The sequence below is a fragment of the Podarcis erhardii genome (assembly GCF_964252035.2).
Source record: "Podarcis erhardii genome assembly, chromosome: 2".
NCBI classification, from domain to species: domain Eukaryota; kingdom Metazoa; phylum Chordata; class Lepidosauria; order Squamata; family Lacertidae; genus Podarcis; species Podarcis erhardii.
Genome location: NC_138498.1, coordinates 33,983,203 through 34,008,681, shown reverse-complemented (window position 1 = coordinate 34,008,681; position 25,479 = coordinate 33,983,203). Strand labels below are relative to the sequence as shown.

Here is a 25,479-nt window from a genome sequence, read left to right as displayed (position 1 = left end):
TGAGCAAGGAAATGTGTGTACAGTTAAACCGGATGAGCCAAAGGAGCATGCCATCATTTGAATGCTTGGACATTCTAGTTATAAAATACAAAATAATTTGTCCCATATGGAATTTGATGCAGGGGACCTGTGTGGTCTGGTTTAAAAGAAGAAGAAAAGAAATGGCCAACATACAATGATTTCCCCTCTAACAAACAGTTTATTACCTTTTCCCCCCTTTTGCCATTTTAGTTTCTCTCTCCCCCGCCCCCTTAAAAAAGAGAAAATATTATAGGCATTTTGACATACATGCTTTGGTCCCCTCCCTCCCCAAAACAGCATAATTTGCCAAAAACCAATGACAGCAGGCAGCAAAGTGTTCAAGCCTCTCACACCTGTATTTTTAAAGCCACCTACACAATTAACAGTTGTTAATTCTTTAAATGCAGTATCACTTGCTTTGGCCATTAATTATTATTTATTTATTTATTTGCATATGATAATTGCTAGTAAGGTAGCAGAACTCTTATCCTAAAGCAAATGTTTATTCTCAAAAACAGGGGGGGGGGCAGATATTTTTGAGGGGAGGGGTGTCCTCCCAGTCCAGTTCTTCCTTGTAGCATTTCCTACCTAGGATTTTATTTTGCAACTGTCAGGAGCTCACTGGGCGTCTCCTGCAACACTTACGTTTTTACATCACTTGGTAAACATGTAAACTAATGGGACTTTTCCTGTCACCGTCATATCCGAGTTTATGGAGAAACAAACCTGCCTCAATGGAGTAGGCGGGGAAAATAATGGAATAAGCACCAAAACCCCCGAACTGCGGTGGCGACACCACTTGCTCGCGTATTTGCATCCATGCGGGGGCGGCGCACCCTCTGCTACTTCCCATTTTTAGAAGGTGAAAAGGAAGGGGGATTTGCTCAAGAGTTGGAGGCAGGCGATTGGGTGTTTCTGGAGTTCAGAAAGGACATCCTATTCTACCGCTCCTCTTGCAACTGGAGCCTTGGTGTGTGAACTCGTCACTGGCAGAGGTTAATAATAATAATAATAATAATAATAATAATAATAATAATAATAATAATAATAATAATTATTATTATTATTATTATTTACAGCCCGCCCATCTGGCTGGGTTTCCCCAGCCACTCTGGGCGGCTTCCAACAGAACACTAAAATACAAAAACCTATCAAACATTAAAAGCTTCCCTGCCTTCAGATGTCTTCTAAAAGTTTGGTAGCTATTTTTCTCTTTGACATCTGGTGGGAGAGGAGGCGGCTGCGCATCAAAAACAGCAGCAGCAGAAAAGAGATGGTGTTAAGCACAAGGTCTGAACTCACTCCGGGATGACTGTGGGCAGGATTCATGCGCTACAGGGGTTAGACTAGATGAGACCTGGGGTCCCTTCCAACGCTATGATTCACAAATGAAACAGGAAGGCAAGCAGGGAGCCACTACCTAGCAGGCATTGCCGCGCAACACAGCGGGTGCTTTTTCCTTGGTGCCAACCCGAGCCTATGCAGCAAAGTGCGGCTCACAGCAGCTCAACGCGCTTCCGCAGCTGATCTGCAAAACCTGCTCAGCGAGGCACGCGCGGCGCGACTCATCTATTGCCACGGGGTTTTGCACGACTGCGCCGGCGCGCGAGAAATACGGCGCCCGTGCGCCGAGCCTTGCGCATGCGTCCAGGGACCCGCGCTTTCTCGCACCCTCCTATCGGCGTGTGTGGGCGTGGCTCTCCGCTGCCTAATTGGTCCCCGCGAGCCCCGCCTGGGGGAGGAGAGAGGGGAGGAGCTGCCGCCGCCAGCCGGGCTGTTAGAGGAAAAGTCGTTGCCATGGAGACAGGAACGCTGCGGGCGGCACGCGCGCGCCTGCTATTGCGGGGAAAATAGCGGTTCCCGCGGGTGGCGAGAGCTGGAGGGAGCCTGGGCATAATGAACAAGCCGGGAAAGAAGGACTCGCGCACCAGTAAAACGCCCCCCGGTAGGAAAGGGAATATTAATAATAATAATAATAATAATAATAATAATAATAATAATAGTACTCTGCCCATCTGGCTGGGTTTCCCATCAGCCTTGGGAAGGAAGCCGCCTTGCATTAAGCTCGTCATGGAGAGAGCACTTAATTTAAAAACAAAAACAAAAGGTGCCCACAGGAGGAGTTTGCAGGGCGCTCTAGAGCCATTTTTCATACCACAGCGAAGGTGGAGGCAGGGGTGCGAAACTTGAATAAAATAGGGGGGTGGCGGGGCAGGTAAGCCCCACCCTGCATAATCGATCACATGACATGGCGCGCGCACACCAGTTGGATGGCAGTGCCCATCAACTTTGCCGGGGTGGGGGGCTCGGCCCCTTCAAATATTTTATTGTGGGCCTCGAAGTTGGATTCTGTGGGACGGAGGGGGTGAGACGTGGGGGCTTATAGCTGGTATTTTACCCTCTAAGAGACTGGTATTGAACGTTTAGGAACTGCTGTCTCTGACCTTAGAAGTAGTATACAGTGGTACCTCGGGTTACAGACGCTTCAAGTTACAGACTCCACTAACCCAGAAATCCACTAACCCTCGGGTTAAGAACTTTGCTTTAGGATGAGAACAGAAATCGTGCTCCAGCAGCGCAGTGGCAGCAGGAGGCCCCATTAGCTAAAGTGCTTCAGGTTAAGAACAGTTTCAGGTTAAGAATGGACCTCCAGAACGAATTAAGTTCTTAACCCGAGATACCACTATATTCAAGCAACATAGTTGCCTTCCCGCTGTTGACCCGTAATGACTGGCAGTCAGGGGTACAAACAGCTGAACTTGGAGTTGCCAGGGATTGAACCTGGGACCTTATGCACTATACCCTTCATTATCGCTGCACCTTTCTATAAGTTCTACAGGTTCCAGGGTTAAGCCACTTGCAGCTGGGGCACATCCTGGCAAAAGCTCCAGAGATCTCAGTCCCAGGATCACCATATTCACAGAGGCAGAAAGTGGCAACAAAAGGGTAGTAGAGTCAAGCACAGTAAGAGAACAGGGTGCTGATTCTCCTGTGAGAGATCTTAACCGGGGTGTGTGAGCGCAGGGGCCGTCATTCAGTGGCCTTTCAGTTGGCGGTTACGGTAATTCCTGACAGTAGACAGAAAGTCCTTCTGCACTTTGTGTGGAATTAATTTACAGAATTCGCTGCCACGAGAAGTGGCAATGATCACTGGCTTGGTTGGCTTTAAAAGGGGAGTCAACCAACATGCAGAGGATAGGTCTGTGGCAAAAGTGTGTGGCTTCCATCAGGTCTCTGTGTAGAAAGAGATGTACTTCTTGAATAAGGCATAAACTTTCCTGTAAGGAAGCACAGAAATGCAGCGCTTAAATGTGTCATATGGTGATCAACTTCACCATGTTTTTGTACAAAGCAGCTGCGAAAAGCTGGGGCGCATGGAGGATTAACACAAGGAACCCTTTCTTTTCTCTGATTGTCCTGAGAAGTTGGAATGCTTTGCCCTAGGAAATGCGGGAGGATATGAATCCATGGCTTAAATAACATGGCTTGTTTTGAAGCTGTAAGCCATATTTTCTGGGTTTGTCCATAACAGAAAGCTGCTGGTAAAGTGCTGGGTCCTGGTTTGTTCCAGGCATAGGCAAATTCCAGCCCTTCAGATGTTTGGGACTACAGTTCCCATCATCACTGACCACTGGTCCTGTTAGCTAGGGATAATGGGAATTGTAGTCCCAAACATCTGGAGGGCTGGTGTTTGCCTATGCCTGGTTCAGCCGTTCATGCAAAGGGGGAATTGAAGTGGCCAGGAAGAGTCTCCCAGCATCCCACATACAGCTCATGCATATTCTTGGCTTGTTGGGTAGGAGTGTGACCTGTATCTGGACTGAAGCCAGAATGTTGTATAATTCCAATATACACTGGGGATGGAGCAATGTTTTTTCTTTGCCCTGTGATTCTACCGAACTTTAAACGATGTTTTCAAATTGATGAGTGAAATGGAATTTTTGTAGAAAACGAAGGAATTGTGTTTCAGAAAAGAAGAGGCAAAAAACATATGAGCAGCCTTCCTCGCCGGTTCAAGAAGAGCCGGAACCTGTGAGCTGTGTATTGCAAGGAGATGAAATCCAGGCTCTAGCCATCAAGTTGGAAGACTTGGAAAAGGTGGGTGTAGGATGTCAGTAGTCTTTGTGGAAGGCTAGGGCAGCTTCCTAGTGGTGCAGCAATCAAACTGCTAGCACATTAGTGAAGCCAAGCAGTGTCTGGTGTGGTTTCAAATTGGATGCAGAACTGTGTGTTGAGATTCCTGCATTGCATGGTGTTGGACTACCACCTGAACGTGTAAAAATGTTGCCATGGATCCCAGTTTCATGTTTCACTCTAGTGATCATTTCATTGGGGCTGTGTTTTGTTTCGGTAGCTCCGTACTGCACAACTGCCTCAAGAAGAGAAAGAGAAAGAGAAAGAGAAAATTCCTGTGACCAAGAAGTATCTCATTCGCAAATCCAAGCCCCAAGAAGTAGGGAAGAAGTCATATTTCCTGGTTGCTTATCCAACTACTTCAGATGAAACCAAGAAATCACTGCAATATTCTGGTATAGTCAACCTTCAGTTTTTATTTCAGAATGAGCTATGCTAGTTATTGGAAATTCCTGAATAGTTGTTGGAAGTTGTTTTGTTGTTTTTTTAAAAAAATGCTCTGAGGTTCGACCTATACAATGGGTCTGATCTATGATTTATTGTTTTGGTGTCTTTGTTGTAGGTCTAGAAGAACCAGTTGTTGATAACTTTGGATATATCCTCCCCCATAGCATATTAGGAACTCTCCAGGAATTCAAGCAAGAAGCTACAAAAAGAGGACAGGATCAGGTTGGTTTCAGCTGATGTATGTAGTATTATTTTGCGGGTTGATTGAGAAGGCATACCTCAAGGACCTTTTTATGCCAGCAGGACCATGTAGCTGTTTAAACTTTCTAAGCCTGCCATTTTACTGGTGATTTTGTCTGACTTCCTCCATTATATACCGTATTTTTCGCTCTATAAGATGCACCCGACCACAAGACGCACCTAGTTTTTGGAGGAGGAAAACAGAAAAAAAAATAATTCTGAATCTCAGAAGCCAGAACAACAAGAGGGATCGCTGCGCAGTGAAAGCAGCAATCCCTCTTGCTGTTCTGGCTTCTGGGATAGCTGTGCAGCCTGCATTCGCTCCATAAGACGCACACACATTTCCCTTTACTTTTTAGGAGGGAAAAAGTGAGTCTTATAGAGCAAAAAATACGGTGTATATATATAGAGAGAGAGAGACAGACAGACCTACTTTTATCCAATGCAGCACTAAGTAAGCATCCCATCAGAGCGAAGATTTATGCTTTTGGAACAGGACGATCTCATTCTGTCCCATGTGCCTCGCACCTTCCTCAAATCTGCTCTGGAGGGTTGGGGGGAACCCCCCAGAGCAGATTTAGAGGTTGTTCAGGAGGGTGGGGAGTCCTGTTACACAAGCTTAAAACCTAGCACTGATGGGACACTTTTAGATTGGATACAAGTCATGAATATCTTTGTGCATGCCCAGAACAGAAAAAGGCAGGGGAAGGACTCGTTGAGGTGAGCGACATCACTCACCTACTTCTGCTCCAGATATATTCCATCAGGCTCTGCCTGCTGGTGTAGATGATGAGTGGCAGAATGGCAATGATGGTAGAGAATGGGAGTCCTAATCTCAGGGTCGTGGGTTTGAACCCCACATTGGGCAAAAGATTCCTGCATTGCAGGGGGTTAGACTGGATCCTCCTCATGGCCCCTTCCAATTCTATAACAAAAAAAAAACTTTTAATTTTTTTTAAAAAAATTCTTAGTTAATAATACTAATACTAATAATAAAAATAATTTATTTGTACCCCGTCCATCTGGCAAGGTTTCCCCAGCTACTCTGGGCAGCTTCCAACAAAGATTTAAAATGCATTAAAATGTCACACATTAAAAACTTCCCTCAAAAGGGCTGCCTTCAGATGTCTTCTAAATTTCAGGTAGTTGTTTATCTCTTTGACATCTGATGGGAGGGCATTGTCTCTCTTTTCAAGTTGTGTTTTCTACAGATCAGTTACATTTGTTGTGAGACATTAGTGTTGCTTGCAGTATTAGGTTGGGAAGGAAAGGGGGGAGGGGGGAATGGTGGGTGGGGTGGGGTGGCAATGCTTCTATTCTTCTGCTCAGTGAATGTGTGGGGTTTCATGTCAGTGCCACTTGTGTGGGTTCTCTTTCTATTCGCTTGTTATATTGCCTTGGTGGCGAGAGACATTGGGGGCAGCCTAGGGTGCGGTTGGTTGCCTTTGGTTGGCTGTAGTGAGATTTGTTTAGTTGTGTGAGGGGGTGGGTTTTGGGATCAGGTTAGCCATATTGATTCGCATGCTGTCAGCGGATTCTTGTTGTTGTCTTCCTGGGCTATGTACGTGATAAAGGGGAACTGTACCGGGGTGAAGGCCAACTCTACAATTCTATGATTGTGACTGAAAAATCTGGGCTATCACATGCCTGATAAACATCCAGGAAAATCTGGATGCAGCCAACCTGTTTGCAATATAAGGCTTCTGTCTGGAATTGCCTGGAGTTATGTGTTAATTAGTGATAAAGTTTGCGGTCACACAAACTTTTAATATGATTAATAAAAAGTGGGTGCATTGCATGAGGTCAGTATCTTGCCTATTTGAGGGTTGTTGTTTTTTGGCTGTTGTGCCCTATACAGTGGTACCTCTGGTTACAGACGCTTCAGGTTACAGACTCCGCTAACCCAGAAATAGTACCTCGGGTTAAGAACTTTGCTTCAGGATGAGAACAGAAATCGTGTGGTGGTCGCATGGCAGCAGCGGAGGCCCCATTAGCTAAAGTGGTACCTCAGGTTAAGAACAGTTTCAGGTTAAGAACGGACCTCCAGAACAAATTAAGTTCTTAAACCAAGGTACCACTGTATGGGAATTAAAACCTGCACCACTGTTTTTGTCCCCCCCCCCCAGGTAGCAAGACTAGTTCCTGATGAATTACTTCATAGAGCGTCAGTCCCACTTTTGGGGAGGTTCAGAGAGAAGCGCGAGGAAGAAAAGAAAAGCGCGCCGTCGCCTTCGCAGCAGCACATGGCCCTTCAGAACTGGAACCGCAACATGATGCTCAGGAGGATGCAGCAGAAAAGGCTGTGTGGTAAATAAAGTATTGCAGCAAGCGAGTTGCAGGCATTCCCAAATCAACCTAGATGCACCCATGTTAGTGATGGTGGCTGATGGCACTCACTCCAGTGCTGACAAGTGCCTTTTCTATCTTTGACTGGAGGGGAGGTTTTAAGTAAGGGAGACAGTGTGGTGTAGTGGGTAGAGGACTGGGCTAGGAGCAAATTCCCGCTCGGCCATCAAGCTCACTGGGCGTGACTTTGGGGGCCGGTCACTTTCTGTCAGCCTATCCTACCTCACGGACTTGTTATGAGGATAAAATTGAGAGTTTTTTTGGGGGGGGGAGAGAAGAGATGTGCACGCCACCTTCTGAGCTCCTTGGAGAAAAGGTGGGGTGTATATTCTGAAATGAATAATAAGTGATTGTAAGTGTGGAGCTATAACCCAGAGCATAGAGCACGTGCCATGTGGATTTCCTAGACCTTGGGACTGGCCTACAGCACGAGAACAACTGTCTGCCTGTTTGTTTTGTTTTTAGAATGTCTCCACAAATCGGAAAGCAAGCTGCTGATGAACTTTGCGGAGAGTTACAGAAAAATCCAGGAGCAGCGTACGCTAATTGACCGCAGCCTCCCTTTTCTGTACCTCGGAAAGGTGACTGTTCTTGATAGCTTACTTTGGGTGACGTTTGAGGAGACTTGTGACAAATTCCACGTCTGCGTAGTTAAGCGTGTTTTGCACACGCACCCTCGAAGTACAGTGGTACCTCGGGTTACATACGCTTCAGGTTACATGCGCTTCAGGTTACACACTCCGCTAACCCAGAAATAGTGCTTCAGGTTAAGAACTTTGCTTAAGGATAAGAACAGAAATCGAGCTCCTGTGGCACAGCAGCAGCAGGAGGCCCCATTAGCTAAAGTGGTGCTTCAGGTTAAGAACAGTTTCAGGTTAAGAACGGACCTCCGGAACGAATTAAGTACGTAACTCGAGGTACCACTGTATTTGGGGGTGGGGGGTGGAATGCAAGTTAGTCAGCTGGGCTTGAACCATTGCTCCAAATGCATCCCCGCAAATGGTAAGATTAAGGTGTTGAATATGGATGTTGAAGGCAAATGTTTAGCTGTAGCAAACCTTTGCAGCAGCACGTGTGATTTGTCTGGAGCAAGGCAAACTATGAGCCTTGAGTCAAATAGCCAGACTAAGGCAAACTGTGGCTTAGCTCACGGCAAGTGCAGCAGGGAGGGAGGAGAAAACAATACAGTCACAGCCTCCTCTCCAGGAACTTACAGGCTTGTGCATTCATGCAAAGTCATGGTTTGGCTCAGCATTGCATGAGAACCTTTTTGTTACTTTTTAGCTTCAGAACGGTAAGATCGGCAGGTGGGAAAGGCACAAGAACTCTGCAGTATTTTCTGTAACGTAAACAAAAATAATTAACATTCAGTCAACATTTTATTTCTGTTTCAACATGCAAACATTAAGTCACCATTTAGCTATTACTAATATCTACTTCATCAGATTTGTCATATGCCTTGGTGCCTTTTCATGTCACTGATTTTGAACTTTCATTGGCTGTGTTGCTTTGAGTGTTTCTGTGTGTGATTTTTAAAAAAGTAAACTAGAAAAGCAGGGTCATAAATACAGAGATAATATCAAAGCAGGGTTGGATGGAGAGTAATTACAGATAACAAGAAGAGGTCAGGAGGTCACTTTGGTCATCCTTAAACCGAGCAGCTCTTCATAATCCTGAGTCGTATCCTTACCTTGTGTTCTTATTTCCCCCGCGTTGTACCCACATTTTATCCTGTGTCGCAAAACCAAACCAAAGCTATGCGACCTTCTGCTTTCTTTCCTAGGGCTTCAATGTAGGGACTGAATTCTGGAACCAGCCTGTGCTCATTGGAGATGAGGTCAATGGACTGGCGGTGACAATGGGCCAAAGCGAGCTTGGCTTTCCAGAAGAAGTCACTCACATCGGCAAACCTCGCAGCATCTGGAAGGAGATGGGTGAGGCACCATGAGCCTATCAGGCTATCGGGGGGGGGGGGGTTTGCCAAGGATGACTTAAAAGGGGTAGTCATTTCCTGTTGCTTTGCTGCAAATGTGATCTTGCAGTCATCCTGCATTTGGGCAGTAACACAGCATCCACCTGCGGCACTGTTTGCTGTCAGGCCCTAATAAGGACTACTGAGATGGTAAATACCAAAAAATTCTGGAGACCGCTTATCTGCATTGACAGAATGTCCCAACTTTCCCCAGCCAGGATTAATAATAAGCAGGTGTGTACAGGCAACAGAATAGAGCAGGCATAGGCAACCTTTGGCCCTCCAGATGTTTCGGACTACAATTCCCATCATCCCTGACCACAGGTCCTGTTAGCTAGGGATCATGGGAGTTGTAGGCCAAAACATCTGGAGGGCCGAAGGTTGCCTATTCCTGGAATAGTGCAACTCGTACAGCACGTTGGCGACAGATACTCACACAATTGTTCAAAAATAATTTTACACCATTTATCGAATATGTGTGAAAGAGACAGTTACTTACAAAGTGCCATGAAAACTTACAAACTACCGATACCTAAAATAAAGTGAACTTGCAATATCAGATTTTACTAGGTTCTTACAAATTCTTGACTCAGTTTTTCATTTTTTCTTGTTTTTTAAAGAAGTTCAAAAAGATTCAAGAAAAGGGTAAGTTCAGCGTTATTCCTGGTAGCTGTGAGGTGCTGATGGAGCAGCATATGAAGTAATAAAGAAGACAGGGTGCCAGCGTTCTATCCCTGTTTCGCCCTAGCAGTCCAAGAAATTGTCTCTTTGGCGGATAGCACACTCCCTGAGCACAGTTTTCTGGGCTTCTTCAGTTGTCTTATGCCATTGATGCGTCTACTAGTGCTAAATATCTTTAAAGAGACAATTTCTTGGCTTAAGCATACAAGACTGAATAGCCAACCCCAACAAATTGGCCCCACCGGGGGCGAAACAGCAGCCTCTCCACTGCATGGACTGCCCTCCCCCCAAAGTCTGAAAGCAAAACCCGAATACTAGATTCCTGTAGAGGAAAATGATTGCAGCATGCTGTTAGGTGCCACCACATCTGAGTGCTTTCCCCCCACTGCTGATTATCTCATATGAGGTTGTGCAGGGAGGGGTTGTGTGTTTGTACCCAGAAAAGCCATAGAAATCTCCAAGCTGCTTGGGAGCTAGATTTTCTGTTCAGATCAGCTTGAATCAGTCAGAAACTGCTATAGCTAAGCTCGCAGCTTGGCATTCATGAGGACACTTTCTATTGAGAAACCTTAAAGCTCAGTTACTAGACCTGTTGGTGTATATATCTGTGGGTCACATTTGGGCGTTCCCCACAGGTACCAGACCTTCAAAATACCTCAGTTTCCATCGCACCTGGGAGAAGAGTCTCTTTCTGAAGCAGCGGCGAAACGAGTTAAAGGATATCTTAGAAAAGCTGGATTTTTACAACCCGGTATGGCAACAATAATTTCAATGTGCAAGGCTATTCATACGAGGCCAAAGTATAACTTCTCGGTAGCTTTCCCTTTGTCTATAATGTGAATTGTGTTTAGATATTCTGATTTCCCTTTTAAACAATAGAAACAAAGCCAACACAAATCACAGCACATTTTCTCCCCCTACCCCGTTTCCCTTGAGTTAAGGACCTGGATGGCCTGGAAGTTGTAAGCAAAAATCACCCATACACCAGTGTAACGGCAGAGAGTCTGTCATCCTTAGCAGAAGAACAAGAAGAAGCAGAAGAAGAAGCAGAAGAAGAAGCAGAAGAAACTAGAGAATTTCCTGAAGAAAAACACTGGTTAGTAACGTTTGGCTGAGGGCAGGTGGATGAGAGGCCTGGAACAAAGCCTGACAGCATGGTTTCTCCAAACCCATATTTCCCATAAAACATTCATTCTGGGGCAGCAGGTATTTGCAGGGCAGGGGAATTAGTGAGTGCAAGTGACCGCTTAACCTTTTCCCCACCCTCCAATTCTTCTATGCAACACCCTCCCCATTTTATTTTACTTTACCCATTCAGGCTCTGAAACCCAAAGTGAGTTGAGGCTTGGCTTTCTTCTTCTTCTTTTGATGACATGCCTTATATATCTCCATATTTGATTTAAAGTGTGTACCCCTCCAGCAGTGGCCTGCACACAATAATTCTTCATTTAAGAAAACTCTTAAGTTAATGAGTTTTTGGTTAGCAAGAGAAGAAATTACCAATCGGAGACAAAAAAGAAAAGACAAAATCTTGCTGAGCTATGTAATTGACCTTGAATGATTTTCATTTTCATTTTATTTTTTTGCTGTATTTATTAGGGACCCATTAGCAAAGTACCCAGATGTGGTTTCAGCACCAGTGTTGGGCCCGTCTCTGAAGTTCTGCGAACAACCAGCTCGCTGGATCAACACCACTTCTGAAGAGGTGGGGGGACGGGACTTGTTGTGGTTGGCATCTGTCTGTCTCGGGAGTTCTCCTTTGGGGGTGAAGTCAAACCGTTGGAAGGTTATTGCACCTGCTGGGGCTGCAACTGCTGCCTCCTGCATTGTTCTTGCTGCGTTTGCAGTACCAAAGTGACCTCTCCGCGTCACAAGCCCTGGGCAGTGTGGGTAGAGATCCTGGGCTGCCCAGACGGCAAGACCCCTCCCTCAGCCTCGCTGATGTGGTCCAAAGCAAAGCAAAGCAATATATTTGACACCGGCTTGGCTGCAGGAGTTGCCAGAGGAGGCGTCAAAGATGCCACCCAGCTGCCTTAAGGACTCCACTCCTGATTTGTGTCGGTCTTACTGCTTAGCCTTTTCTTCTCCCAAAGACGTCCTGCAAAGCAGTGAGCAATTTACTCCCAAAGCCTTTCTCACGAATGAGTACCGCCTCAAGTCAGCGGAGGTTTAGGGCCAGAGTTTTCCTTCTCCTAGATCGGGGGGGGGGGGGGGGGTCAGCAAACTTTTTCAGCAGGGGGCCGGTCCACTGTCCCTCAGACCTTGTGGGGGGCCGGACTATATTTTTTGGGGGGGAGGGGGTGGAAATGAACGAATTCCTAAGCCCCACAAATAACCCAGAGATGCACTTTAAATTAAAGTACACATTCTACTCATGTAAAAACACGCAGATTCCCGGACCGCCCACGGGCCGTATTGAGAAGGCGATTGGGCCGGATCTGGCCCCCGAGCCTTAGTTTGCCTACCCATGTCCTAGAACGGCTGCCTTTCCAGGTTGATGAGCCCCATCTGCCCCTCAATTTCCTCTACAGCACATGCAGAAACTGCCTTCTTGACCGTTGGACCCGCTGTTGGTCTCATTCGCTTAATCGCACGCAGGAGATACAAGAAGTCCCTAACTCCCCAAGGGTTTAAGACCCATCGGCTACCCTCACCTGGTCTAGCTGACCGGTTTAAGCTGTTTTCTGGGGTGTGTTCACTTGTTGCGTGCTGACAGCTTCTAGGAGCCGCAGGTACGAGGGCAGGAAAGAGGTAAGCTAGGTTTTAAAATCGTCCCCAAATCCATGCTGCCCTCCAGATATTAGTGGACTCGCAACTCCCATCAATCACAATCCGCATGGCTAAGGGTGAGGGATGATGGGAGTTGTAGTGCACAATGTTTAAAGGGCACCTTGTTAGCCGCTCCTGCTCTAGCCTTGTGTCTTGTTTCCATTCAGTTTGTAATCATGCAGGGATACCTAATGATGCAACAAAAGCTGCCTTCCAAGGCAGATCCTTTCCATGTGCTTTGAAGAATGTTCAAAATGTTCACAGGTGTCACATTTTCTGGGTTTTCGTTTGCTGAAAGAGATGTAACAGAATCAGGAAGCGGCACTGGCTTTGGTCCTGAGCTGGTAAAGTTTTTTTTTGGGGGGTGGGGGGCAGTGTGTTAATCCCAGGCAAAACTTGACCATTTCTAGCATCCTTGCGTTCTGTTTCCTTTCGGCCCAATAGGGTGAAGTTGGCATCGCTGCCCGGGTCACCTTTGAAATTCTAGTAGGTGAGAAAGCTGAATCTCTGCTCACTGTGAGCAATGACGGCACGGCTGCCATCTGGTACGATTGGCGAAGGCTACCTCAACCCTTTAGCTTTCAAGAGAAAAAAAGGAAAGACATGCAGAATTTTTACTTCAACACCAGATCAGGTGGGTGATTCCTCCTCCCGCCCCCGGTCGACATTTGCAGCATCGATAAAAATGCCAAGTGCAGGCAGACAGGCAGGACAACCTCCTTAGGAGGTTGAATTGAGCATAACTGTTCTGATCTCAAGTATAAATTTGATCATCTCTGTGCCCTGGTGGTAGCTAGCAGGTAATCTTAGCTGCTTAAAGAGGAAGAGAGGCCGAGGGTGGAATTCAATGTTGTGATCTTATAGTCATTCATTCTGTGCAAGCATGACTCCCCTACTCCCCCTCTCCCATGTGCACTATTCTAGGGTTTCTCCCAACCCACCCAGAGCTAATTTCTGGGTGTGCAAGAAGGGCAGGGGAAAGCCCTATTGTGCAAATGGAAGTCCTTGCACTGGGCTTCTCACCGTGCTTGTTAGGTGACTCCCGCCCTCCACCCATTCTATTTGCATGTGGTACTTCTGTGGCCAGGACGTGGGTGGCACTGTGGGTTAAACCACAAAGCCTAGGACTTGCCAATCAGAAAGTCGGTGGTTCGAATCCCCGTGAGAGGGTGGGCTCCCGTTGCTTGGTCCCTGCTCCTGCCAACCTAGCAGTTCGAAAGCACGTCAAAAGTGCAAGTAGATAAATAGGTACCACTCCGGTGGGAAGGTAAACGGCATTTCCGTGCGCTGCTCTGGTTCGCCAGAAGTGGCTTAGTCTTGCTGGCCACATGACCTGGAAGCTGTACGCCGGCTCCCTCGGCCAGTAAAGCGAGATGAGCACCGCAATCCCAGAGTCGGCCACGACTGGACCTATTGGTCAGGGGTCCCTTTACCTTTACGTCTGTGGCCAGGCATTGAGGCAAAGGGGATCCTCCTGGGTGCCAAATGAAGAAAAGCTGTTGTAGAGTCACATGGGTGGGCTTCAACCAGATGGTTAGGATACTGACCATTTGTTCCTAGAGCCTAGTGTCAAACGTTTGCAGTTGGTTGGATGTGTTTTGTCCAAGGCCAGGTCATTATGCACTGACTAAAGTGATTCTGCGGAACTCTGCCTAATACATTCCAGTCCAAGGAGCATGGTATGTATGAGACAAAATTAACAGGAAGGCTGACAACAGAGGGTGAAGATTATATGGAGTATTCTGGCAAAAGGCCACCTAATAAACTGAAATCATTGTCTTCCTTCTGTTCCCCCTTGGGCCATTTTGCGCGCTACACAATGACAAAGGTATGCTTAGTGGCACCTCTACATGAAATAGGGGGCTGTGGCCATCCTACATAATAATAATAATAATTTATTATTTATACCCCGCCCATCTGGCTGCGTCTCCCCAGCCACTACATGCGCTTGTATAATTCATACTGCGGCAAACACATGTTTTTTTTGCAAGCCCCTGTTACATCCTTGCAAAAGCCTTGAAGACTCTTGCTTGTTGATAGATGGGGATATGAATCTGAAAATATGTGAATGAAAACTAAAGCAATGTGTGAAGCTGCTGTCAGAGGAGTTGTCTTGCCAGTGGAAACCTCAATGCATCCCGTTCCCTTCTGTTCCTGTTAGGCGTTATCCTACCTAGAGAAACCAGGAAGTTTTCTTTCATCTTCAAGGCGATAAATGCAGGCATCTTCACAGAGTCCTGGGAGTTTGGCACTCGTCCTGTGTTGTTAGGAGGTGCTATGTTGCAAGTGACCCTGTGGGGAATTGCTGTGTATGAAGATATATCAGCTGATCTCAGGAACGAGATAGAGGTAATCAAACAGGGGCTATGAACATTGTGGGTTATCGGGTGCTCTAAGGTTAGATGTCTTTTGTGAGACGAGTAGGCTTGAGCACACATTCTGTTTGCCCACGGGGAAAGATACCTTCCTTGTCATGGTCACACGGATGAAAGAATGCCATCGGGGATTTCTGTAGAGCAGGGCTGGTTAGCCTGTGACCCTCCAGATGTTGCTGGAAACTACGGCTCCCATCATTCCTGACCGTTGGCCATATTGGCTGGTCCTGAGGGAAGTTGAGTCCATCACCACCAAGTCCATCACTATCACTGAAACATTCAGGACTATGCCTCTCTTCCGTAGTGTACAGTTTTCATGCAAGCCTGCAGTTCTCACATGTTACCCTGGATCTTTTGACATTAAGACCTGATTGCGCTCCAGATTCTGGCACCCCCAGAGTTTTAAAAAAGCGCACTTTATTGTATTGGGGTGGGGGAGTGAAGGGCTGGGCTTGCCTGATGGGCTTGCCAGAGAGGAAGGGATCTTTAGCTCTTGTCTCTTCAGTATTCAAAAGCTTCCTGGTTGCTGAGGCAAAAAGCATCAACTTTTGCCCAGCTTGAGCTTAAAAATTAAAAACAAGAACAAAGACTTCCAATCCTGTCAGGAAAGGTTTGTCCTCAATCTCTTGAGAAGTGGTTTCTAAAAATACATCTTCATCTTGCCCTCCAGTTTGGTGGGGGAGAAATAGATCAAGCTATCTTTGGGGCTTTTCTGGAAGGAACCTTAGACCACTGAAACTTCTTGATTAGTTAATGCGTGGAGGCAGCAGCAGCAGCAGCAAGGAAGGAGTGACATTTTGGGTGATCTTATCTTGGCTTTGCACTCCCAGGAGGAGATTACATTTACAAGTGATAAGAGAAGGTGGCAAAGATCTGCAGTGAAGGAGACAGTGATCAAAGGGCTCAGCATGAGCAGCTGCAGCTCAGCTTGCTGGTGTTCCCTGACTGACTATAATGGACGGTTCTGTTCTTGACTCTCCAGGCCAAAGCAGAACTTCCAGCCAGGACCAGGGAGACCAGAGTTTAAACCTCCACTCATTCATGAAGCCCATTAGGTGACCTTGGGCCACTCACTCTTTTACAGTGACCTTGTGAGGCTGGCTGGGCACAGATGCTCAAACAGAAGGGCCTTAGCCCTTGTTCATCTGGGCAGTGGCAGAGGGCAGAGTTTCCTTCCTCTTTGCTTCTGCCGCCCTGAGGCGACATTGCATGTTTATGTATTTTTCTCTTGTGTGCCTCAGCAACAGGAATGTGCATACTCAAACTTTCATGTGCTTTTCTTGGAAATCGCAGGAAGAGCTAGAAGCCCGGGAAGTTGCTGTCATAGTGGAAGAGAATCTGAAGGACCTGCTTGATCGAATCCGTGTGCCAGAGCGACCGCGGTCTCCTCATGATGCGTATGTCACAGAGGAAGAGCTGTTCCACAGAATGAACCCAGAGGTATCTTTCTGCTTTGGAGTGAGAGGGTACTGTTGGTTTTTTATGGGTCAGGATGTCAGGAATCAGCTTTAGGGTTCATGCGCTGCACTGCTGAACTGTCTATATTTAGAAGTGCGTGCCACAGAGTTACATAGTACTTACTCCTATCTAAGTGCATACAGGACTGTTGGCTTAGTCACCGAGGCCTGGAGGATGCGGCTCAATGTCACTTTAAAAACCGAGACTGGCCGGTGGGAAGTTAGCTTTGAAACGGAGCATTTTCTTCATTACTAGAGGTAAATGGAGCAGGAAAGGAATAACTCTTTGGCAAGATAGGAACAGACTTTTAACAACATTCCTCATTGTATTTCTGTTGCCTAAAGGCTAGAAGGAAGAGTTTTGAACTTTGAAGGGATTGTGGATTTTAGTGACACAGTCCCCCTCCCCTAAGAGGAGCTGTAGCTGCTGTTTCCAGAACTTACCCAGCATACTCTCAGTCTGTAAAGCATGAGACTCTTAAATCTCAGGGTTGTCCATTCGAGCCCCACATTGGGCAAAAGATTTCTGCGTTTCAAGGGGTTGATGACCCTCGTGGTCCCTTCCAGCTCTACAATTCTGTGATTCTATACTCCTCCTGTCAGGTGATTTCAGGGAAGAAGCTAGGCCAGGATGTCGTTTAACAAAGGAACAGCTTTATTGTAAGAGAACAGCATGATTCACTGCCACAGCTGGACGCAGAGCCACCTATAGTTGAAGCAGCAATCGTTAACGCTACATCACAACTCCCATGGCAGATCTGGGAGCCATTTTTAATTTATTTATATGGGGCTGGCATATCAAGTTCTATCCTAAAATGGTATTTCTACATCATGGAATCCATCGGAATCTGTATAAGTATTTTAATATCATAGCATATTTAATCCTTCCTTGCTGTCCTTATCTTCTGAATACCAGTTGTTGGGCCTTGCAAGTAGGGAGGGTGCCCTTGTTTTGGGGTCCTGCTTGTTGGGGTTCCCACGAGCATCTGGTTGGCTATGGTGAGAACAGAGTGATGGACCAGAGGGGCTTTTCTTACATTCTTCCCTTATCTTCTCTCGCTTTCAGTTGTACTACCAGCACCAAGTGGTAAAGGAGCTCTATGAGCTGTGGAATAAACTCATGAATCCTCCATACGAGGAAGAGATGAGGAAAAGCATTGCTACCCAAGAAGAAGCCTCTCTACCCAAGAGCGGTGGGGAGTCTCGGCAGAAGAGTCCCGACGAATTGCCCCGTAAGAGTGTATCCCCAGATGATTCGTCGGTGAGGAAGGCCATGGTGGAGGAGCTGGCCGGCAAGCTGAGTAGGTCTGATGTGGAGGACGTCAACCGAATGGAGGACATCAACCGAGTGGAGTGGAATCTGTCCATCTTTGATTTTAAACAGGTGCTTGATTCGGGTGTTCCTTACTTCTCCTGGCTCTGCCCTGCTCCTAGAAAGCCTCGTTCTCTTTATCAACATATCCAAACATTTCATTTATTGAAGGCAGCTAGATTGAAAGAAGAATCGGGAGTTGTGTCTAGGACCGAGACACTGGAATGTGGTGTGTACAAACATGCTGTCTTAAGACGCTTGCACGAGTAACCCCGGAAGAGCAATGCATCGTTAGTTCTATTTCCCAGTGATTGTCTTTATTTTCCAAGCCAGCTTCCAGAGATCCAGCCCACTTCCCATGCTATTATCTTCATTAGAAACTCTAATGCAAATATGGCTTTTCATATGTTTAGTCCCATGTCATTTTTTTAAGGTGGATGCCAAAAGGGAGAATCCCTGTACAGTGGTGCCTCGCAAGACGAAAAGAATCCGTTCCGCGATTCTCTTCGTCTAGCCTTTTTTTTGTCTTGCGAAGCAAGCCCATTGGCAGCTTAGCGGATTAGCGCTATTAGCGATCTAGCGGCTTTTAGCGATCAGCTGAGAAGCGGCTTATCAGCGGATCAGCTGTTAAGCGGCTTGGCAGCTTAGGAAAAGGGGGGGAAAGCGAAAAAAAATGGCGGGAACTCGCAAGACATTTTCGTCTTGCGAAACAAGCCCATAGGGAAATTCGTTTTGCGAAGCACCTCCAAAACAGAAAACCCTTTCGTCTAGCGGATTTTCCGTCTTGCGAGGCGTTCGTCTTGCGGGCCACCACTGTATCCAGCAAATGCAGATCTTGTGGTTCAGGCATTCAGTAAAGGGATGCGGGTGGTGCTGTGGTCTAAGCCACTGAGCCTCTTGGGCTTGCTGATCAGAAGGTCAGCAGTTCGAATCTCCGCGACAGTGTAAGCCCCCTTTGCTGTGTCCCAGCTCCTGCCAACCTGGCAGTTCAAAAGCACGCCAGTGCAAGTAGATAGGTACCATTGTGGCAGGAAGGTAACAGCTTTTCCGTGCGCTTTGATTTCCATCACGTTGTTCTGTTGCGCTAGAAGTGGATTAGTCATTCTGGCCACATGACCCAGAAAGCTGTCTGTGGACAAACACTGGCTCCCCCGGCCTGAAAGCGAGATGAGCGCTGCAACCCCATAGTCACCTTTAACTGGACTTAACCATCCAGGGGTCCTTTACCTTTTACCTTTATTTCCCATGGACAGGGGAGTGTTGGAGGTGTGGAAGCATTACAAGGCTGAGGCCAGCTATTAACTTTCACAGAGGCTGCTAGAGGTGGGGCAGCTCTTTTGCCCAAATTTTTCATTCTACCGGGCATGGTGATCTTGGTCTGGCCATGGATAGCCAGGAACATTTGGTGTTACTAAACCGAGAAATGTTGGCTGTGATTTCTCTCTCGTTAGACTTTGCTGACAATCCCCGAGGAAGAGGAACGAGAAGCTGCCCTGGCCCAGCTCAATAAAGCAGCCTTGGAGCTTTGTTATCCACCAGTGATGCCTCAGACAGACCTCCTTTATCAAATATGGTATGTTGTGGGTGCTTGTAAAGCAGGGATGGGGGACCCTGTGGCCCTTGAGATGTTGCTGAAATCCAACTCCCATCAACCCCAACTAGCATGGCCAGTGGCAAGGGAGGACGGGAGCTGGAGTTCAGCAACATCTGGAAGGTCAAAGGCTCCCCATAACTGCTGTAAAAGATTGATTTTGTCCACTAGACACCTTACGCTAGCTGACTGGTAACATTGTCAGCCAAATTAGAATTGATCAGGGGTCTGGAAACCAAGCCGTATGAGGAACGGTTGAAGGAGCTGGGTATGTTTAGCCTGGAAAAGAGGAGACTGAGAGGAGGATCCGATAGCCATCTTCAAATATCTCAAGGGCTGCCACATGGAAGAGGGAACAAGCTTGTTTTCTCCTGCTTGGGAGGGAAGGACATGATCCAGTGGCTTCAAGTTACAAGAAAGGAGATTCCAACTAAACATAAGAAGAACTTTCTGACAGTAAGAGCTGCTCTACAATGGAATGTTCTCCTTTGGGAGGTTGTGGACTCTCCTTCCTTGGATGTTTTTAAGCAGAGGTGGTATGGCCATCTGCCATGGATGCTTTAGCTGAGATTCCTGCATTGCAGGGGGTTGGACTAGATGACCCTTGGGGTCCCCCAATTCTACGATTCTGTTATCCCCTGCAGAAGCAAACCCAAAAGCTATGTAGAGTAGAGAAGAAGCTGGGGCTCCCAACAGGTGGGTTGATCCATGTTAAGAGGAGGAAAGGTATTTTGGGGTGCTGGGTGGCTCACAGTTGTCTTCGTTCTTAAGCCAATTCTAGATGTAATTGGGTTTGCTTATTTATTCCACAGTCCCTTCTTCCAAGGAGTTCAGGGAAGCATGTATTGCTCTTCTCCTTCCTCCATTTCCCGCCCCTTGCAACAACCTTCTTGATCAGCCTGACAGATGGTGACTGGTCATTGACTTGAGCTGGGTAGTTAGTTGGACTGAGCTGATGGTAGTTGGAATGTGACAACACTTGGAGCTTTCTTTTCCTGCCTTGTCGCATTAACATGGGGCAGCTCCTGCTAGTTTCAGGCTGCCTTTGGTTCTGAAGGTGGAGAAAAACCATTGAAAAACAGGTAGCAACGTTCTGTTGCTTTCTCAGGCCCCTCCTCCTCCTCAGACTTAAATTGGTTCCTTTTTCATTGCAGTTTCCAGTTGTGGCGTGAAGTGATTGATGGTCTGGTGAGCCGTTCACTGGTGCTCAGGTCGCTGCTTGGGATGCCTGAGAAGGATACTTACGTAGAAGTTGTTCCAGAGGAAGTAGGTGAGCTATTGTGTCAATGGAGGAGATCTTTCTGTGGAGCTTGGCAGAATCTGGAGAGGCCAGGAGTGCCGCCTGCCAATCCAGCTATGTAGTTAATGACCTCGTCGTGCTATGATGGAATGCCAGTGGCACTGTGGTCTAATCCACTGAGCCTCTTGGGCTTGTTGATCAGAAGGTTGGAGGTTTGAATTCCCGCAACCGTTGCTCTGTCCCAGCTCCTGTCGACCTAGCAGTTCAAAAGCATGGCAGTGCAAGTAGATAAACAGCTACCGGCAGGAATGTAAATGGTGTTTCCATGCGCTCTGGCTTTAACCGTCCAGGGCTCCTTTACCTTTTACCATGTTAGGTTGTCATGCCAGTGTTGTTGTTGTTGTCGTCAATTTCATTTCTATGATGCTTTATATTTTTAAGAAAAACATCTTAGAGTGGTTTACAACCTACATCAACACATCAAATGAAACAATCAAGGATAAAACATTGCTGAAGAAAGTAAAATATAAAGTATACATTATATATATATATATTAAGGTTACCAGATTTTTTTCAATGAATCTGGGGACACTTTTCAACTTCAATGGATTTTGTATGGGGACTGATCTGTAAATCCGGGGACTTTCCCCAGGAAACGGGGACATCTGGTAACACACACACACACACACACACACACACACACACATGTAATTTCAAGAGAAAAAGGAAAAATTTCCACATATACATTTCAATACATTGTTTTGTTTTATCGACTTCCCATCCCATTTTCCATGGTGATTTTATTTTCTCTCCTTTTACTGCACCCGATCTTCTATCTCTTATATCAAAACAATATTATAGTAAGTCTTATTTTTTTTTCTGTGGCTCATGCTTCAAATCCTGCTTGCAAGTTCATCATACTATAATATTTTTTAAAATAATAATAATTATATTTCCCGGCGTTTTGACTAAGATCATGTGTAGTATCTGTTCTTAAAAAACAGATACTACACTTGATCTTAGTCAAAAGGCTGGGAAATATTATTATTTAAAGAAACATTATAGTATATATTATACTATATAGTATAGTATAGTATAGTATAGTATAGTATAGTATAGTATAGTATAGTATAGTATAGTATATATTCAAAGCAGCATAATTAACAGGAAACTAAAAGTTTAGCATGAATGAGCAACCAAGTGGGCTCTTGGAGAGGAGATTGCAGCTGTTTTGTTCCTCCCCAGTCGTTTTGCTGCTGAACTAAGCCATGGTTTGTTGTAGTGCATCATTTGAACTTGGGTTTAGCTTTCTTCAAACAGATCACAAGTAGGTCAGCTCAGCTCAGCAGCGAAATGACCAGGGATGAGCAAAGCATTTGCAGTCTCTGCTCCGGAAGCCTGCATGTTCGTGTGTTCATGCTAAGCCATGGTTTGGTTTTGGGTGATGTGTAAATGATGTTTGTTGAACAGGATCTCAGATGTTCCTGACTTTTCAGAGCTTGGTACTAGTTACCTGGCAAGAAAAGTAGATGACGGTGACCAGTGAAATAATGGAAAGTTGTCACTTCTAGTCTAAAGAGGGTTCAGTTTAGCAAAACTACTCTGTTTTCTGCGCAGTTGAGGTGAAGCCAGTTACCGTGAAGACAGGGAAAGAGGACCGGAAACCTCAGAAAGAAGACAAGAAGGCTGCAAAGGAAAAAGACAAAGAAAAAGCGAAAGCGGCCAAAGAGGTACATAGCTGGACTCTTGTAAGATAAGAATGCTGGAAACGAAGGACTTGGTTCCGAGGAAGTATTTGAAAAGGATTTTGGAGCTTCTGAACAGAGCTGCCTCTTTGTTGTGAAAGGGCGGCTTCCTTCGGACGTGCAACTTGCTGGGAAATACACATGAGAAGACGTGCATGTGACGTATGTCCTTGGCTTGCTCCAAGCTCTCTCTATAGTCTATATCATACCTGTGTTTTTTCTAAACAGGAACGTCCAAAAAGCACGAAAGCCAAATTGAAAGAAGAGAGAAAAGCAAGAGGTTCCACAAAGGAGACAAAGGAGTCTGTCTCTGCATCACAGGAAGCTGCAGGGTCAGAGGCCCAAGAAGCTCACCAAGAACAAGTGGACCCGATCCTGCAGGAAAAGTACCACGAGAAACTTTATGTTGAAGTAAGTCGGTGTGCCCACTGCTGTCTCCTTTTGTCCATTACCTCACTGCTTTAGCCAAAGTTCTGAACCCTGTTATTTGTAGGTATGTACTGTTAATGCGGGTGGCGCTGTGGTCTAAACCACAGAGCCTAGGGCTTGCCGATCAGAAGGTTGGTGGTTCAAATCCCCGCAACGTGGTTAGCTCCCGATGCTCGGACCCAGCTCCTGCCAACTTAGCAGTTTGAAAGCACATCAGAGTGCAAGTAGATAAACAGGTACCACTCCAGCAGAAGGTAAACGGTGTTTCCGTTTGCTGCTCTGGTTTGCCAGAAGTGGCTTAGTCATGCTGATCACAGGACCCGGAAAAACTGTCTGCGGACAACGTCGGCTCCCTCAGCCAGTAAAGTGATATGAGCACCGCAACCCCAGAGTCATCCGCGACTGGACTTAATGGTCAGGGGTCCCTTTACCTTTACCTTTACTGTTGAAACTAGTGGGCCTTGCTTCTGAACAAGTGTGCCTAGGATGAGGCTGCTTGCCATCGTCTCCCAGTTGCTTTTTCATTTTGTGCCATCTTTTCAACATACGGCAATTGATGTCAGGCTTAGAACTTGCTGTGCATTTGTGACAGAGAGGCAGCTGTTTAATCGGGGCTCCTGAGATGAAAGTTAAAACTTCTCTATAATGAGTCCTTCATGCATGCATTGCTTTTGAAACGGGTACCTTCTCCGCAAGTTCAGAGTGACTTTTTCATTTGCTTCCTCAAGCTGATCTAGCAGAGTTATCTTCTTTGATAACACAGAGGCCAGGCATTAGGGAGAAATAGCGTCTCCAGCAGTCCTGAAATACGAATTATTTGTGGGACATAGGAATTCCTTCATCCCCCCCAAAAAAATATAGTCTGGCCCCCCACAAGGTCTGAGGGACAGTGGACCGGCCCCCTGCTGAAAAAGTTTGCTGACCCCTGGTTTATATGTTTGTAGCTTCCTCAGCCATTACACTAATGGAACAAAGAGGCTTTAGGAGCTGTTGGCTTTAGGAGCTGTTGGGATTGCTCCAATTTGTCACTGATGATGGAATTCTGCAGCAGTAATATAGAGGGTTATCCTCAGTTGCAGTTGGTCATTAAGGCTGCACTCCTAGACCCATGTACCGTATTTTTCGCTCTATAACACACACCTGACCATAACACGCACGTAGTTTTTAGAGGAGGAAAACAAGAAAAAAATATTCTAAACGAAACAGTGGATGTATGATTTTTGTGGTTCATGCTGTGGCCATAGGCGTGATCTGACGGTGAGTTTGGGGTAGCCCAATGCAAAAATCCTGAGGATCCATGTGGATCCATGCTTTGTAACCACGTTTTTGCGCCATTGCAGCCCCATGAAACAGTGGGTGTGGGTGTGTTTTTTGGTGCAGGCTGTAGCCATGGATATGCTATGTGATCTGATGGTGAACTTGGGGTGACCCAGTGCAAAAATCCTGAGGATCCATGTGGATCCGTGCTTTGTAACCACGTTTTAAGTGGGGAGGGAAGGAAAAGCATTCAAGGGACAAGGAACACGCGTGGGGTGTGTGGAGAAGGATGCTGCTAATGATGCAGGAGAGGGGTCTATGGGGAGAAGGAACACGCGTGGGGTGTGTGGAAAAGGAGCTTTTTGGGGAGCTGAGCGGGGAGGGGGGAGGGAAAGAGCACTGTTGCTTTAAAGGAGCCAACCGGACAGCAGCCACTTACAGCAGTGTAAGCAGCTCCTTTCCTCTCCCACTTTGCTCCTTCTCTCCCTCTTTGCTGCTTTATGCAGCTAATGGCGAATCCCCTGCAACCCAAGTCCTGCTCAGCGGATCAGCTGAGACGCTGGGAGAATCGTAGTTTCCCCCTCTCCCTCATCCCGTGCCCTCCTGTCCCCAGCAGCCTTTAAAAAAACTTTTTTACTGGTTTTCACTGCACTCGTGGCTCAGAGCCCTCCTGTGTCCTGCCGTCCCTCTGCAGCCTCATTGCTCCGTTTAGAGAGCGCACGGACCTTTGCTAGCTGAGGCTGCAGCAGCTGTTGCTGGTTACGCGGCGCTTTTTCCGGCTTGCTATGGCTCCCGTCTATCCCTCCTCCCGTGTAAGCGGCTGCTGCCTGCTTTGCTGCCATGGCTCTCCTTCCCTCCCTCCTCCTCTGCTCCTCCCCCTCCTCCTGGCTGTAAAGCAAGCAAAGCTAGAGCTGCACAAAGCGGGACAGAAGCCCTGCAAGCAGCCATGGCTCCGGTCGAGTGCATTCGCTCCATAACACGCACAGGCATTTCCCCTTACTTTCTAGGGGCAAAAAAGTGCATGTTTTGGAGCGAAAATTACAGTATCTGAGAGCAAGCCCCACAGAGCACTCAGTGGGGCATACTTCTGAACAGACATGTACTGTACAGGGTTTCTCTGTTGAAGGCTGAAAAATGCCTCTCTCACACAGAGAGAATGTTTGTTATGGGATACCTGCAAACACAAAAAAACCACCTGAGAAAAAACATACTTGACTGTCTGTTCATGTGTACCTTTCTACTGGGACTTTGCTGTCCACATTTTTGTCCTGAAAGTTTTTTTGACTCCTGTTCTTAGGTTTATGGACTGCTGGATTCAATGGTGAGCAGAATGCTTTCCCTCTTTGAAGTGCTGAAGAAGGATCCCTTAGAAAAGAAGAACAAGCCACCTTTTGTCTAAACACTACTGATTTCATAATGAAATGATAATAATAATGATGATAATAAACCCTGTTTATATATGC

At 46.5% G+C, this 25,479-nt stretch overlaps 1 protein-coding gene across 1 annotated transcript; it reads left to right on the top strand.

Annotated features, from left to right (window-relative positions):
* Positions 1–1,827: 1,827 nt before the first annotated feature.
* Positions 1,828–25,479, top strand: MYCBPAP (MYCBP associated protein). The gene is made up of 19 exons (XM_081850707.1): positions 1,828–1,966; positions 3,992–4,119; positions 4,376–4,550; positions 4,718–4,824; positions 6,969–7,149; positions 7,654–7,769; positions 8,972–9,122; positions 10,477–10,592; positions 10,783–10,937; positions 11,441–11,546; positions 13,055–13,244; positions 14,772–14,959; positions 16,279–16,425; positions 17,509–17,826; positions 19,206–19,327; positions 20,500–20,615; positions 22,203–22,315; positions 22,559–22,741; positions 25,314–25,479. Exons 1-19 carry the CDS (start codon positions 1,918–1,920, stop codon positions 25,413–25,415), a joined length of 2,763 nt encoding a protein of 920 aa, XP_081706833.1. The 5' UTR covers positions 1,828–1,917; the 3' UTR covers positions 25,416–25,479.